This window comes from Eptatretus burgeri, chromosome 13 (assembly GCF_056783735.1).
Source record: "Eptatretus burgeri isolate ZD-2024b chromosome 13, Ebu_testis_v1, whole genome shotgun sequence".
NCBI classification, from domain to species: Eukaryota; Metazoa; Chordata; class Myxini; order Myxiniformes; family Myxinidae; genus Eptatretus; species Eptatretus burgeri.
In genome coordinates, this window is record NC_140973.1 from 1461813 (window position 1) to 1477758 (window position 15946).

The 15946-nt window shown below is 49.2% G+C and overlaps 1 protein-coding gene across 2 annotated transcripts in view; it reads left to right on the forward strand.

The window, feature by feature from the left end:
- Positions 1-15946, forward strand: part of PORCN (porcupine O-acyltransferase) — a 52830-nt gene that overhangs the window by 20170 nt on the left and 16714 nt on the right. For both annotated transcript variants that reach the window (XM_085850774.1, XM_085850773.1), the window contains exons 6-10: positions 1520-1650; positions 1988-2014; positions 10798-10812; positions 11229-11354; positions 13875-13975. In XM_085850774.1, the coding sequence (XP_085706900.1) occupies positions 1520-1650; positions 1988-2014; positions 10798-10812; positions 11229-11354; positions 13875-13975 (400 nt within the window). The remainder of the gene's footprint in view (positions 1-1519; positions 1651-1987; positions 2015-10797; positions 10813-11228; positions 11355-13874; positions 13976-15946) is intronic.

The window sequence follows — 15946 nt, forward strand, 5'->3', positions numbered from 1 at the left end:
TCCTCATCCCCGCCCCGAGCCAATTTATACATCATCTTCTTCACACCATCTTCCAACTTGTACACCTCCTCTTCCATATTATTCCTCACCTTATCTACAGCTCTTCTTGCTGATTTCTTCTTCTGCCCATACAGACACAGCAACCCCACATCTGGATTCCTCCCCCTATCATCCTTGATGTTCTCTATCCTCTTCCAAACCACCTCCTCCTTTTCACCAACCACCTTCGCTAACTCCTCCGCACCCTTTCCTTGTGTCCTTCCACGCAAAACTGCTGTGATTCCCCGAAATGCCTCTCCATACTTCTTCCACTCCAAACCTTCTGCTTCTTTGTCAAGTTGCTCATACCTGGCCCTCATCCTCTCCTTGTACTCAATGATGACATTTCTCCTTCACTTCCCCATCTAATAATCTTCCAACTCCTGCTCTTAACCACCCTCCTTTTCTTCATCCATACCACGGGCTTGTGCTCGGTGATAACATGCTCTCCCACCACTGCCTTACAATCCTTAACCCTCCACCAGTTTTGCTTCCTTTCCATCACCAAATCCAGTTCTGTTCTATGATGTCCACTCCTATTGGTAATCTTGTGGCTTTCCCGCTTTTGAAGGAATGAACCAGCTATGGCTATCCCATTGCTCGCAACCAGTTCCACCAGCTCTCGATCCTCTCTATTTCTTGTTCCCCAACCAAATTTACCAAAACGTTCCCCTTCCCCCGGCTCCGCTACTCCCACATGCACGTTAAAGTCCCCCGCAATGCACAGTATCACGTCCAGCTCAACCATTCCCATCCTCCTCTCCAGTGTGTTCCTGAATTCCTGCTTCTCCACCCCAGTCCTTCCCGTTTGTGGCCCATATACCGACATAACACAAACTATTTGTATCTTTATCACCAAACATACCATAACCTTTCCACCCCTTTAAGTGCCCACCCCACCCCAAACCCACCCCAAACCCACCTGCTTTACAATCTCCAGTTTTTTCTTCCTGATCATTTCCTTCTGTATCCACATGTGTTCTCCCCTACCCCTCACTCCTCCCCACACCCAAGTCTCCTTCCATATTCGGTCCTTCAACCCTGCTGTTGGTGTTTCCTGTCTCTGTCTCTGTCTCTGTCTCTCCTGTTCCTTTTGTTATGTTGGGTCCTGATCTGTTCTGTGCTCTCGCTCTTCCACAAGCTTTGACTTTGTATCCAACATATTTTTTTGTTTATGGGACGGATGTAGATTTGTAGAAAGAGGGTGAGCTTATGAAAGTATACCAGGCTGAGAGCAATACAGGTGAAACCTTTTATTTAACACCATTATAATGTGTTCCTTTTGTAGGGTGATGTTTGAAATATTTAGATTTTAGGAAAGATTACTACTTAATGTTATTTGAAAGATCTTTTCAAAAAGTCCAATATCTATTTTTAAAATGTTTCTTTTATCTTGTTGTTGAAACCCCAAGCTAAGAAACTTGCACTTCCATGAGCCTAGACTTTATGCACAAAATATTTTTCTTGTGTGTCTTTGAAGGAACGACGATGGATAAAGAAGGTCATGCTTAGCTTGCTGAACTCTCTGGGCTGCCTGGTGGTGTCGACTTGCATCGCTCCTTATATTTTCCCATTCATAATTCCGGTGTACACCAAGCGACTCCTAAACAAGTAAGTTCAACTTAATCCTATGAGTTGGTGTTCCTGCACCTTTTAATAATTCGGTGAATACAAATTTTAATGCATTCGGTATTTGTTAAAAGCAACGTCAGGTATCATCCCCAAGTTTTGTTACTTGCTATCATCCAAACTATCACTCCATTCCAATGGATTACAGACTTCCATACACGGTGACACTTACACAATTGGCTTTACACGTGTCATCCTATTGTTATTTAATAGTTATTCGTCTATTCTTGTTTGAGTTGTACTTTTTTTGCTGAGTTTGTGCTTGGCTGATGTTTGCGGAGATTGTTTTGAGCTTTTTCTTTCCTTTTTTTTTTTCCAGGAAAGGAGAAAAAAGGAAGAGGATAAGGTATTTAAAAAAAACATCCATTCCATTCTGTACAAAAAAAAACACTTGCTTTGTCATTTAATGTCACACACCTCATGTCTTGATACAATGATCTATCTTTATACAATGATCTATCTTTATTTGGAGTCTGAAGTCTGACAGGATGGTGCATTGGTAGCGTATTGTTGCGGATTCGCGCCCGCCGGCGTGCTGACGGCCACGTAACTCGAATCGCGGCACGTCGCCCACCGGACGGACAATCCAGTCGTGACCCTCTCGGACTAACGCCGGGAACCAGTCACGGGTGGACCTTTCGGTCTCACCGCGATCGAGCCAATCAGCCCCCGCGTGGGATAGGGTTGCTCGCCAAATTCGACCTACCTAAGTACCCACGCGGAGGGTAGACCGGGCGATCGCACCTCGCCGCAGGTCGACTTCGGACACGGGCCACTTAAGCGACCCGTTCCGTACTATCAGAATAACCGAGCGGTGTTATCGTCGACCTCGACGGTTCGATTAATTATCGGGCGTACTCAGCCCACTACCAACCCTTTACGTGAAGCAAGATGAGGGTTCAATGGGGGAAAAGACGAAGCGAAGCGGGAGAACAGTTCAACAATAAAGCACATTTATTCGCGGCACACGGGAAGCACACAAATACAATTCCACCAAATGCACACAAAAAAAGAAAACACAATTCCATTTACACAAAAAGCAAATATAATAGTGAAAACACAGTGCAGAGCTAATACCGACTACCGAGCACACGGCAACACTTATACAATTCTACTTCACAGACGGCGCCGACAACACATACCCAAAACCAAGGAAAAGAATACCCTCAAGAATGAGGCGGGCCTGAGGCCGAGACCGGGTCGCGCCTACCCGTCTGGTGATGAGACGCGGAGCGGCGATGGCGCCTCACTCCGCGGGCCTCGCGGACAGTGCCTGGCAGGGGGTGGGAACGGGGCCCCCTTGGTCGCACTATCTCAGCGCGGGGGGAAACAGGGGGGGTTGCTGATGCTCGGGGTATAGAGGATCTTTATTATCCCTGGTGTGCGTCTCCACCTCGGCCAGGTCGCGCTGCCGGCCTTCCTCGGGCGTGCAGCTCCCGGCACCGTCGCGAGCACCCCCTCGTCTGCCTTCGCCGCTGCCGCCTCTCCGCCTCTGGACTCTCCACCCTGGACTCTTCTTTGGGCTCTCCTCGTTCGACTCTCTTCAGCTTCTCCAGCTACTGCAGGCTTCGGGCTCCAGACTTCCACACGGCTCTGACTGACGAACACGGTCCTTTTATCCCCCCGTAGCTTCGCCTTTGACCCCCTCCCTTTGACCGTTCACCTCGCTCCCCATTGGCCCGAGAAAAAGTGGGCGTGAAGGCTTTTTGATCCACAAATTTGCATATATCGATCGTTCTGGAGGCGGGGCCAAATCGCCCCTCGCTCACCGATTGGACGGCAAAAAGTGGGCGTGTGTCATTTTTGATCCGTTTTTGAAGCACAAAATCCGTGATTTTGTACACGCTGTTCAACGTGCGCCCTGCACGAGTCCAACACCGGTACCCACAGCGGGGCAAGAACGGTGGCGATGCTACGGTTGCGAGGTGTGACGTGAAGGTCGTGGCGGTTGTGGTGAAGCGGTGTTGTGGTTGGTGGTTGATGTTGTGGTTGTGGTGGTAATCATGGCGGTTGGTCCAAAATAAAGATAGTAAAAGAAAAACGGCTATCCTGAAGAGTCGCAGCTCGCATAAATGACATGTATTCCCACTAGACAATGGGTTTGGGCCTAACTACACATGCACTTGCCGAGATACCTCACCTAAGGGACCTGAATGGTGGTTTGCGAATTTGGTAACCACAACACTACCCCCTCCCCTTTTTACAGACTCGTCCCGAGTCGTCAAATTTTCGTGTGCCATCATGTGTAGTTTTCCCCTAGTACATTTTACCTACGGATCCCTGGGTGCGACATTCATGGTATTCGTGTCCCCAAAATAAATAACCTGAGGGCTGCGTAACTACCTAAACAAACTCACTCACACGGACGACTTAAATAAAATTGCCGGCGCTAAGACATACATGCCGGGGGCGCACTCATATTTACAGTACATCTTAACCTTAACTTACAAATTTTACACTAAACCATGGCCCAGGATCACTGAACTCTGCAAAAGAAAAGCAGTTAGCAGGGAGCCAGGCTGCCCACATGCAGTCTCTGGCTCAAACAATGCAGGTGACAGGGAACGTGGCTGGCTGCTCACACGCAGTCCAAGGCCTTCCCTTTTGAACTGAACTCAGTGAACCACAACGGTGCTTGGGCTGCACAACGCAGTCTCCGTGCCAGCTCAAGTGGCACACGCAATGAGCACAACGAATGGATGCATGAACGGTTTGAACTGAATGCAGTGAACCACAACGGTGCATGGGCTGCACAAACGCAGTCTCCGTGCCAGCTCAAGTGGCACACGCAATGAGCACAACGAATGGATGCATGGACACAAACACGGTGCACGGGCCGCCACTGCAGGCCCGTGTTGTAGCTGCCAACAGGGCAGTTCTCGCAGCTTGCAAACTGTTGCCTTGCGGATCCTGGCGCACATGGACATGAACAGGGGGGGGGGGGCAAAGCAAAAATTGAACGGGGCTGGTGAACGTGGGCAGTGGGCATGGCATGGCAAAGGCAGCAGGCAAACACAGCCCGCAGACGAACTGGCCGGCACAGGCCTCGAAGAAAAACAGCCAGCAGATGAACTGGCCGGCACAGGCCTTGCAGCACACAGCTGCCGATGAAGTTGGCCGGCCTCCGCCTTGAAGTAAAACACGGCCAGCCGATGAAGTGGCCAGCCTTTGCCGTTCAGTGGAGGTTGGTGGAGGGAGTGCGGTGGTGCTGGCCACTCGGAAGGCGGGCTCGGACCTACCTACCTGTCTCCCTCCCACCTATCGCCTTTGCCTGTCACTGTACCTACCCACTCCCTTAATTTGTCAAACCCCAATTTAGCCCCAACTTAATTTTTTTTTCTGTTGTTTTTATTTTTTACTTCCCCACTATAAATCGCCCCCTAACCCCCTTTATCGTCCTTGTTCGGCTAACCTATCCTGTCACCTAGCCTACTCCCAACCCCTACGTTCCCTTCCCGGAGGGGAACAAGGGAGAGCTAACGTCCTGTGTCGAGGCCCAACTCAAGCCTCAGAATGGCCTCCCCAGAGTTCGGCGATCTTTAACCAAAGTGGGTCCAGCGGCCCACAACGACAGCGAGGGGATGGATGGTGCGGAGGGGTACATCTCCTAATCTACCCTAACCATTTAACTGTTAAACTACCCCGGGGCTTTCAGCAAGCGCCTCTCGCTTAAACTATTGGTTCTAACAACCCAGATTCCCATCGCCTGTGTTGGTGTCCTCACAATTTCGGGCCTCGCCCCCCAATTTTCTCTCCGTGCCCTCACACGGTCTCATGGCTGGGACACGTGGCCCCTTTTGGCAGGCACGACCCTCTGCCGAATCTCCCGCTATGGCACCCCCGGGCACTACACTGCCTCCGAGCCTACCAGCTCCCTAACACCGGGGAGTGCCCCCCATGGCACCTCCCCTGAAACGCACACGTGGCAGGCCGGCGTCCCGGGCCCCTTTCCGAGGGTCACCCGTGCCCACAACACTGCCCACGCGGCTAATGGCGCCCCGGGCCCCCGCACCAAGCAGGCGCACCCGTGCCCACTACTCTATCCCGGCCCCCCATGGGCCCTTGGCCTACCGCGGCCGACTAGCCTGGTGCCCGGGGTACCCACTCAGCGATACTCACCTTTCGCAGCCACGCTCCCAAGCCCGTCAACAGGGCTCCTGCACCCCTCCAAATGGGTCTCGAGCCTACTTTCCCACCAACAACAAAACGACCTCCATTTTTCAATTTGACTAACCCAGCTAACTCACTTTACTCTGACCCCGGGGTCCCTTGGGCGGGAGTCACTCCTCCCCCCAATCACTCATCGCACCATGCATTCCCCATTCGCTCCACTCACACAGACCCGCTGGCCTCACTCACTCAACAAGTACTCACCTCACAACTCACCAACTCTTCAACACACACACCACTGAACTCTGCCATCCTTCTAACTATCTCCCCTAACTAACTCGTGCTCCCACGTCGTCCCTTAAACTATAGCACGTTCCTTTTAACACTACGTAGCTAAACTACGTCAACTCTACACACTCAAAGTCTGTCACTGTCTCCAAATAAATCATTTTATTTCCCAACCTAAATCTGGCTACAATCCCTCTACCTAATCCATTCCACGGACTCCATGAGGACTTACCCCTGCCCCATGAAGTCGGTCTAACTAAGCTAACCCTTCCCCCTAACTAGTTTCCATCCTGTGCCCAGGTAAGGGGGTCTTCCACCCCTTGCCCAGGAATCCTGTGTACCCGAAAGTGAGGCTTGTTCTTTTTTTCTTTTTTTTTCTTTACATGCGCAGCGCCAGCGCGGCAACTCAGAGCTCGCGCACTTTGCACCTGCCCGTGACGTCATGCAGCTGCACGTGTTTCTCGTCCCTCCTTGGACGGGACCATCCGGCAGAGATACCCCTCCTGCCGGATTCCAACCCCACGTGCAGCCATGACGTCACCGTGCGCATAAAAAAAAACAAGCCCCACGTCTCGAGGGGTTCCCCACGCGAACACATGTGCTTTGCCCGTTGGAGCTTAACACACACGATCGCGTGGAGAACCCGTCCGGTCCAAATCCATTTACCTGCCTAAACTTTGTCCGTCCGCGGGATCGGCAAATCCACCGCGTGCGTTTCCGGACCGGGACTTCACTCTCGCAAGCGAGCACGTGGTGGTCTCGTGCGTTGCACAGCACAAACCGCGTGCTCACTGCTGGGTGAACCCGGCACGGTCCACGAAACAACTACAGCCGCTACTCGGCTTTCTCTCCTCTGTCGCCGTCGTCGTCTCCATTCAACCCACGCACACCTGCGTGTCACGACGCACACAGTCCACTCCATCACATTCACACGGGGAGACGCGGCTGCGTGCTCCCGCATGCCGACCGACATCTCCCTCTCATACCGCTCTCTCACACACACGGTCTCCCTGGCACACAGCGACCTTGCACACGGCCGTTCACTCACGCGTGCCTCACTACTCACACAAACCATACTACTCACACGTGGTGCTCCATTCACTCGCGCGGGGGCACTCACCCGCGGTGCCTCACCCACGCACGCGAGGGCACTCAACCGCTGTGCCTCATCCATACACCGTGTGCTGGGAAGCACGTACACCGGCACAATCGCCACCACACCACTCACACGTGGTGCCTCACTCATACTGGCCGTTTCACTCACACACACGGCCTCACTCACACACGGTGCCTCACCCACGCACGGCGTGCTGGGAAGCACGTACTCTGGCTCCATCGCCACCACACCACTCACACACGGGGTCGCTTCCACACACGGGGACGCACTCACACCTTGCACCACACACACAGGGAGAACCACACTGGGGATTTGTGTCCCCACAAGGGTCTCCGGGGCCTCTATACCCCCCAAGCTCGCCGTGCACCCGTCCACAGCACCCGTCCTCTCAACCTCGCAAAGCACGACCGAACTCACCTGGTCGTGACTCGCCTCAAGGGGGCATACTCCCTCCCCTCGTTCCTGGAGGAGGCCATCCAGGTGCTCGCACTGGGTCTCTACCCAGTCCGCCAGCTCACCCCCATTATCCTCCACTACCTCTGTGTGTGTGTGTGCGTCACTTACCCCGTCTTCCTCGTGTAGTCTTTCCTCTATTTTTTCTATCTCCCGTGTCTCTGCCAACTCTTCCCCCTTTACCTCCCGTGTCTCAACTATTATTTCCTTTGTCACGGCCTTCATGCCCGCCTGCAGGCATCGGCCCATGTTCTGCGTCTCACCCCGGAACTTTTTCATTTCTTCCTTCATGTTTGCTTCCATTCCGTTTATTTGCTTGTTCATTTCGTTTTTCATTTCATTTGTATTTGTATCCATCTTCTCGTTCATGTGTTGTGTATTCGCATCCATCGTCGTTTTCACTTCATTCATTTGCTTGTTCATGTCTTTCATTTCGTTTGTATTTGCATCCATTTTTTCGATCATTTTCGCATTCATCTTTTCGTTCATTGCCGCCAGCATGGCGCATAGCTGGGCCATGTTGGATGCACTCAGCTGAGCCGTTTCGGCAAGGGTTGGGGAAGGGTTTTGGTGGAGAGGGGGGGGGAGGTGTCATACACTGCGGCCGCTGCCGCACCCATTTCAGGTTCTGGGTTTAGTTGGGCGAGTCCGTGTTCCTGCACAATCAACATTTCCTGCACGGGGATTTCATCCTGGCCCATGGATTCTACATTACTACACATATACATTTCTAATACCCCCGGCTCCCGCTCGCCTTGAGACGCCATCTTGCTTCTCGTGAAGGGTTAATTTGCTCGCTCGTAATTTGGAGGGAATCGGGGGTCGCTTCTCTCACCCCTGGACCGATTCCCGTGAATTTCGCTGGAGACAGGAGAGCCTGTTGTCCCGCTCTCCAATACCAGTGCCGCGAGGAGGGCGATGAATTTGTATCCCACTCCTGACACCAGTGTTGCGGATTCGCGCCCGCCGGCGTGCTGACGGCCACGTAACTCAAATCGCGGCACGTCGCCCACCGGACGGACAATCCAGTCGTGACCCTCTCGGACTAACGCCGGGAACCAGTCACGGGTGGACCTTTCGGTCTCACCGCGATCGAGCCAATCAGCCCCCGCGTGGGATAGGGTTGCTCGCCAAATTCGACCTACCTAAGTACCCACGCGGAGGGTAGACCGGGCGATCGCACCTCGCCGCAGGTCGACTTCGGACACGGGCCACTTAAGCGACCCGTTCCGTACTATCAGAATAACCGAGCGGTGTTATCGTCGACCTCGACGGTTCGATTAATTATCGGGCGTACTCAGCCCACTACCAACCCTTTACGTGAAGCAAGATGAGGGTTCAATGGGGGAAAAGACGAAGCGAAGCGGGAGAACAGTTCAACAATAAAGCACATTTATTCGCGGCACACGGGAAGCACACAAATACAATTCCACCAAATGCACACAAAAAAAAGAAAACACAATTCCATTTACACAAAAAGCAAATATAATAGTGAAAACACAGTGCAGAGCTAATACCGACTACCGAGCACACGGCAACACTTATACAATTCTACTTCACAGACGGCGCCGACAACACATACCCAAAACCAAGGAAAAGAATACCCTCAAGAATGAGGCGGGCCTGAGGCCGAGACCGGGTCGCGCCTACCCGTCTGGTGATGAGACGCGGAGCGGCGATGGCGCCTCACTCCGCGGGCCTCGCGGACAGTGCCTGGCAGGCGGTGGGAACGGGGCCCCCTTGGTCGCACTATCTCAGCGCGGGGGGAAACAGGAGGGGGTTGCTGATGCTCGGGGTATAGAGGATCTTTATTATCCCTGGTGTGCGTCTCCACCTCGGCCAGGTCGCGCTGCCGGCCTTCCTCGGGCGTGCAGCTCCCGGCACCGTCACGAGCACCCCCTCGTCTGCCTTCGCCGCTGCCGCCTCTCCGCCTCTGGACTCTCCACCCTGGACTCTTCTTTGGGCTCTCCTCGTTCGACTCTCTTCAGCTTCTCCAGCTACTGCAGGCTTCGGGCTCCAGACTTCCACACGGCTCTGACTGACGAACACGGTCCTTTTATCCCCCCGTAGCTTCGCCTTTGTCCCCCTCCCTTTGACCTTTCACCTCGCTCCCCATTGGCCCGAGAAAAAGTGGGCGTGAAGGCTTTTTGATCCACAAATTTGCATATATCGATCGTTCTGGAGGCGGGGCCAAATCGCCCCTCGCTCACCGATTGGACGGCAAAAAGTGGGCGTGTGTCGTTTTTGATCCGTTTTTGAAGCACAAAATCCGTGATTTTGTACACGCTGTTCAAAGTGCGCCCTGCACGAGTCCAACACCGGTACCCACAGCGGGGCAAGAACGGTGGCGATGCTACGGTTGCGAGGTGTGACGTGAAGGTCGTGGCGGTTGTGGTGAAGCGGTGTTGTGGTTGGTGGTTGATGTTGTGGTTGTGGTGGTAATCATGGCGGTTGGTCCAAAATAAAGATAGTAAAAGAAAAACGGCTATCCTGAAGAGTCGCAGCTCGCATAAATGACATGTATTCCCACTAGACAACGGGTTTGGGCCTAACTACACATGCACTTGCCGAGATACCTCACCTAAGGGACCTGAATGGTGGTTTGCGAATTTGGTAACCACAACAGTATTTACCTTTAAGTCATCTAACCTAGGTTTGATTCCTGACTCAACTATAAACTGTTCCGAGTGGTGCTCTGCAGGCAGGATGTTTCCTTCGCAAAGTGTGCCATTCCTCGCATGGATTCTAAGCTGGGTGACCCATGTGCTAGTACATTTTGGTGGATGTTAAAGGTCCCGTGATATTTTTTCATGAATAATAGGTGAGTTATCGCCGGCACCCTGGCCAAATTCGAAATTCTTGCCACCTTCAGTCTGATGTCAGGCCTGGCTAGCCGATTCATGAACGATTTTGGCCATAAGTGATCCCCGGCCATCGAGACATTAATCACATGTTGCTCTTACCAGTTATTTCGTTGCGTTCTCTCTTACTAATGCCTTTCTGCTTTTCCAACAAATGTATCGAGTTTTTTTGGAGAATGTTGCTGTGCACATATTAGAATTGAAAAGCTGTCTGCTGTATAGTTGTTTATTATAGGCAGCTTGTTTTATGATTGTAATACTTTTTTCTCTAATCTTGTCCTCTTCTTTTTCTTTTTCCAGGTCGCTTCTTCCAAGGTTAGCTTCCAAATATAGTGTCACCAGCAGCAAATAGGCGAGTCAACGACCACAAATGTCTCTAGCATCAGAGGGCCAACTCCGTGCCTAAAACATAATTTTAAGACAAGGCTGTTGTTTGAATAGTGATTGGCTGTAGAAGATTTCCGAGAAAGAAAAAGAATATGCACAGCCAGGAAGCACGTTGACTTTAGTTCGAGTTTAATGAAGGCATTTGGGATTACAAGTATATTCTGAAACTCTCTTACCGCTCAACTATGTCCATGCATAGCTGTGGTTCAGGTAAGATGCCTAATTTATTAATCTCAAATTATTCTTAACCTAGTTGAAGCTTGCTGGTGAAAAAAATCTTTGCTTGGTGTGGAAGAGGAGACAAGTTACCTTGTAACTAATTATTTTTTGTGTGTATATCCCAGGTGGCTGAATGCGTACCAGACCGCACTCTCTTTTCACTTCAGCAACTACTTTGTAGGTTTTCTGGCAGAGTGCAGCTGCACACTTGCTGGTGGAGGTTATTCTGAGTACAAAGATCATGTGCAGTGGTATGCCTATAAAGTATTCGCCTGCAACCTCATACTGAACTGTTTCATGTGTTCCACTGCTTGTTGATACAGTACTTCAGTAAGAAGAGTAATTTGTGTGATTTGACTCTCCCACGCATGTTACAGTCAAAGCTCGTTACTATGCCACCTCGCTTCTATGCCACTCTCGCTATTATACCACTTTTGCTCGGTCCCGACAAAATTCAATACAAAATAAATTTACTATGCCTCCCCCTACTCTCGCTACCATGCCACTACTGTGTGACTGTTAAAAGGCACGAGTCGTGAAAAAGTCTGTATTGCGCAGTGCTCGATTATCACACTCTCGTCCAAAGGCGAAGTGCCGAACTACAGTCCAGCTGCGCACAACATAACTCAATACGTACGCGCATAGTCAGACTGTGTCAAAACACGCGATTCTTCTCCCCGATGCCAGCCACAACAAGCCAATCACAACACGCACAACGAGACACAAAAAAGCGCGAGCACACACACAGACACGCAGGCACACGTATAACAGTGATATCATTTTTTTTTCAAATTCAGCCCATAATGTCAGCTCAGAAACGCAAGTGAACCGACTTTACGCTGAAGGAGAAGAAGGAGATCATCGATGCCGCGAAGAAGGAGCCGAATCAGTCCAAGTTGGCCAGGGAGATTAGCAAGAAATGGGGCGTCGAAGTTAAGAGAACCACCGTGAAGGGCATTCTCAACAAGAAGGATGCAATCGAGGCTGCAATCAAAGCTGGATTTCCATCGAAGCGCATGAAGTTGACGCAGGCTCACGACCCGAAGCTTGATGAGGGAGTGCTCATGTGGCTGAAGCAATCAAGAGGACAGAATGTGCCTGTCAGCAGCGATCTGATCAAGGAGAAGGCGATGAAACTGGCCGAGCTGATGCACATCCCAGACTTCATGGCGAGCGACGGTTGATTGGGCAATTTCAAGAAGCGCCACGGCATCACGTTCAAGACAGTGCAGGGCGAAGCTGGAGCGGTGGATTCGCAATCCCTTCTTGAGTGGCAACAACAGGTTCTCCGGCCCTTACTCGGGCAGTTCTCCGCAGACGACGTCTTCAACCTGGACGAGACTGGACTCTTCTGGCAGCTGCTTCCGAACAAGACCATGGCTTTCAGGGGAGAGCGGTGTACTGGAGGAAAGAAAAGCAAGCAAAGGATCACTCTTCTGGTTGGGGCAAACATGAGCGGCAGGGAGATGTTCCCTCTTCTGGTGATTGGCAATTCCAAGAAACCCCGTGCCTTCAAGAACAAAGAGATCCCGGTCAAGTACAAGGCGAACTCGAAGGCGTGGATGACGGCGGAGCTTTTCGAGGAGATGTTGCGTGCGTGGGACGGACGACTCGGCCAGCAGGGATGCAGAGTGCTGGTCTGTCTCGATAACTTCTCTGGCCACCCTCCCGAGCTCGAGCTGAACAACATCCAACTGGTCTTCTTCCCACCCAACACGACAGCCAATTCGCAACCAATGGATCAGGGAATCATCGAGAACCTCAAGCGCCACTACAAGAAGCTCCTGCTATGCCGCCGGCTTGAGGCCATAGACGAGGGAAAGGAGTTCAAGTTCACGTTGCTCGACGCTCTACACGTCGCCCGGCGTGCTTGGGAGCAGGTCGGCAAGTCGATGATCAGGAACTGTTTCGCGAAGGCCAAGTTCATCGAAGAGGAGATCCAAACTGAGCCACAGGATGCGGAGCTGCCCGACATCTGGGAAGCTCTGCCTGCCGAGGAAAAGATGCACGAGAACGAGGAGATCGAGCTGTCTGACTTTCTCGAAGCCGACGAGCGCCTCGCGACTGACGGGTATTTCACGCTGGAGGAGATTGCGGAGGAGATTCTGTGCAGTGAGGAGCCGGTGGAAAGCGAAGATGACGAGGTAACTGTCGAGGAGGAAATCGTTCCGTTTGAGGAAGCCCAGCGCGCTTGTAGCACCGTCCGGAAGTTCATGCAGCAGAGAAGCGGGAAGCCCGGTGTGATGCAAGCGTGCGATCGGCTAGACAATGAGATGCACGAGATCCGCCGAAAGAAGATGCGCCAGCCGACGATTCTTGAAAGCTTTGTGTGTCGTGAATTTCTCGCCATGCCATATGTTAGTGTGTGAACTCTGTTAGTGTGTGTATGTTCTCCGTTCGCTTAGCTTATACAACAGTCGTGCCTTTTACTTGCTGGAATAAATTTTGTCTAAAGATTAACTACAGATGGGTAACTTGAGAAAATAAGGCCGTTTTTACCAAATCTCGTTACTATGCCACTCTCGCTACTATGCCACTTTTGCTCGGTCCCGACGGGTGGCATAGTAACGAGCTTTGACTGTATATGATATATATATATATATATATATATATATATATATATATATATATATATATATATATATCATATAACATGGTTTGTAAGATTGACTTTGCAAGCTGTCACATTTGGGATGAATGTTATGCTTTATTTAGTTATTTATTTGTGGTCATAGCTGATCATGATGCAAATTTTCTTTATTTGTTTGCAGGGACCTTGCAGTATCAAAACCACTGAATATTGAACTGCCACGTTCTATGGTCGATGTTGTTTCCAGCTGGAACATCCCCATGTCATCTTGGCTAAACCGATGTGCGCTTTTTACCCTTTATTCCTGCCCTATGCAAATCACAAAGTCGAGTTTGCAAGACTATGGTTGCATCACTCAATTGCAGATTGAAACCAAACTTAAAATATTTAAGTGTTTTAAAGTTTGTTTTTATTTATTCATAAGGATGAACAGTGCTGATAATGGAAAGATAAGTGAAACAAAATGGCTTCTCTTTTTAAAGAGACAAAAAATTTATGAGACCACGGTTGACGTTGATGTATTGAGATCAACACCAGTCAGAACCAAGGAGCAGAGACCTATAAAACTAACCAGGGATAGAAAGTGAAAGTCAGAATCCAGAGAGATTAGATGACTTCAGAGCAGTTCGTGAGACTTATTTTTTAAAGGTACCAACAAATGTTAACATCCACACTGACGTAGATGTCATCTCCCTGTTCTCGGGGGTGTGGGAGGGAGAGGGGGTGGGGGTGGTGGGGGTGGGGTTACTCAGAGAATGTATATAAATTTAAAGGAAATTGACCAAGCATTTTTGGATTTTTAAGTCAGTGACCATTCAAAATAATATGGAACATTAATCCAACTGCATAAAATAAGGTATATCTGTGTAAATAAATTTTGCATCTGTGCTGGGAGTACCCCATGTCAGGTCATGGACAAAATAATCCCCCAACCCCCGTGCATGTGGGGAGACCACTTAAATATTCTCCTGTACATGTGGAATAGTGCAAGTGGATTAACCACACATCACTGCAAAACAACCACAACATGTTATATATTATTACAAAACAACCATGACATGTTATATATTATTACAAAACAACCATGACATGTTATATATTATTACAAAACAACCATGACATGTTGTATATTATTACAAAACAACCACGACATGTTATATATTATTACAAAACAACCACGACATGTTATATATTATTACAAAACAACCACGACATGTTATGTATTATTACAAAACAACTACGACATGTTATATATTATTACAAAACAACCACGACATGTTATATATTATTACAAAACAACCACGACATGTTATATATTATTACAAAACAACCACGACATGTTATATATTATTACAAAACAACCATGACATGTTGTATATTATTACAAAACAACCACGACATGTTATATATTATTACAAAACAACCACGACATGTTATATATTATTACAAAACAACCACGACATGTTATATATTATTACAAAACAACCACGACATGTTATATATTATTACAAAACAACCATGACATGTTGTATATTATTACAAAACAACCACGACATGTTATATATTATTACAAAACAACCACGACATGTTATATATTATTACAAAACAACCACGACATGTTATGTATTATTACAAAACAACTACGACATGTTATATATTATTACAAAACAACCACGACATGTTATATATTATTACAAAACAACCACGACATGTTATATATTATTACAAAACAACCACGACATGTTATATATTATTACAAAACAACCATGACATGTTATATATTATTACAAAAAACCACGACATGTTATATATTATTACAAAACAACCACGACGTGTTATGTCTTTCTTGTTCTACTTAACTATTTTTTTTTCTTTTCATACATGACCTAAGGATGCCATTCACATTGGCATACAGACTAACATATATGACACAATATAGGATTAGATGAGATAAGCACAACCACTAAGCTTGGGGGAAGTGACGTTACTTCCAGTGGCACCAGAAACGTTGCACCGGACCACGAGGTGTGTGCCTTTCTCACCACATTCAGTTCGGAATTTCCTCATTCCTACAGTTACCAACCTATGGAAATTGTCCATGCTCTATCCTTTTTAAATGTTGAGTATCAAGCAAGGGATCTGCACATGACATTTTTAAAGTCTTTGGTATGATTCGGCCGGCACTTGAACCGCCGACGACCCAGACTGAGAGTGGACATTCTATCCATTACACCACCAAGTCTGGTTTGACCA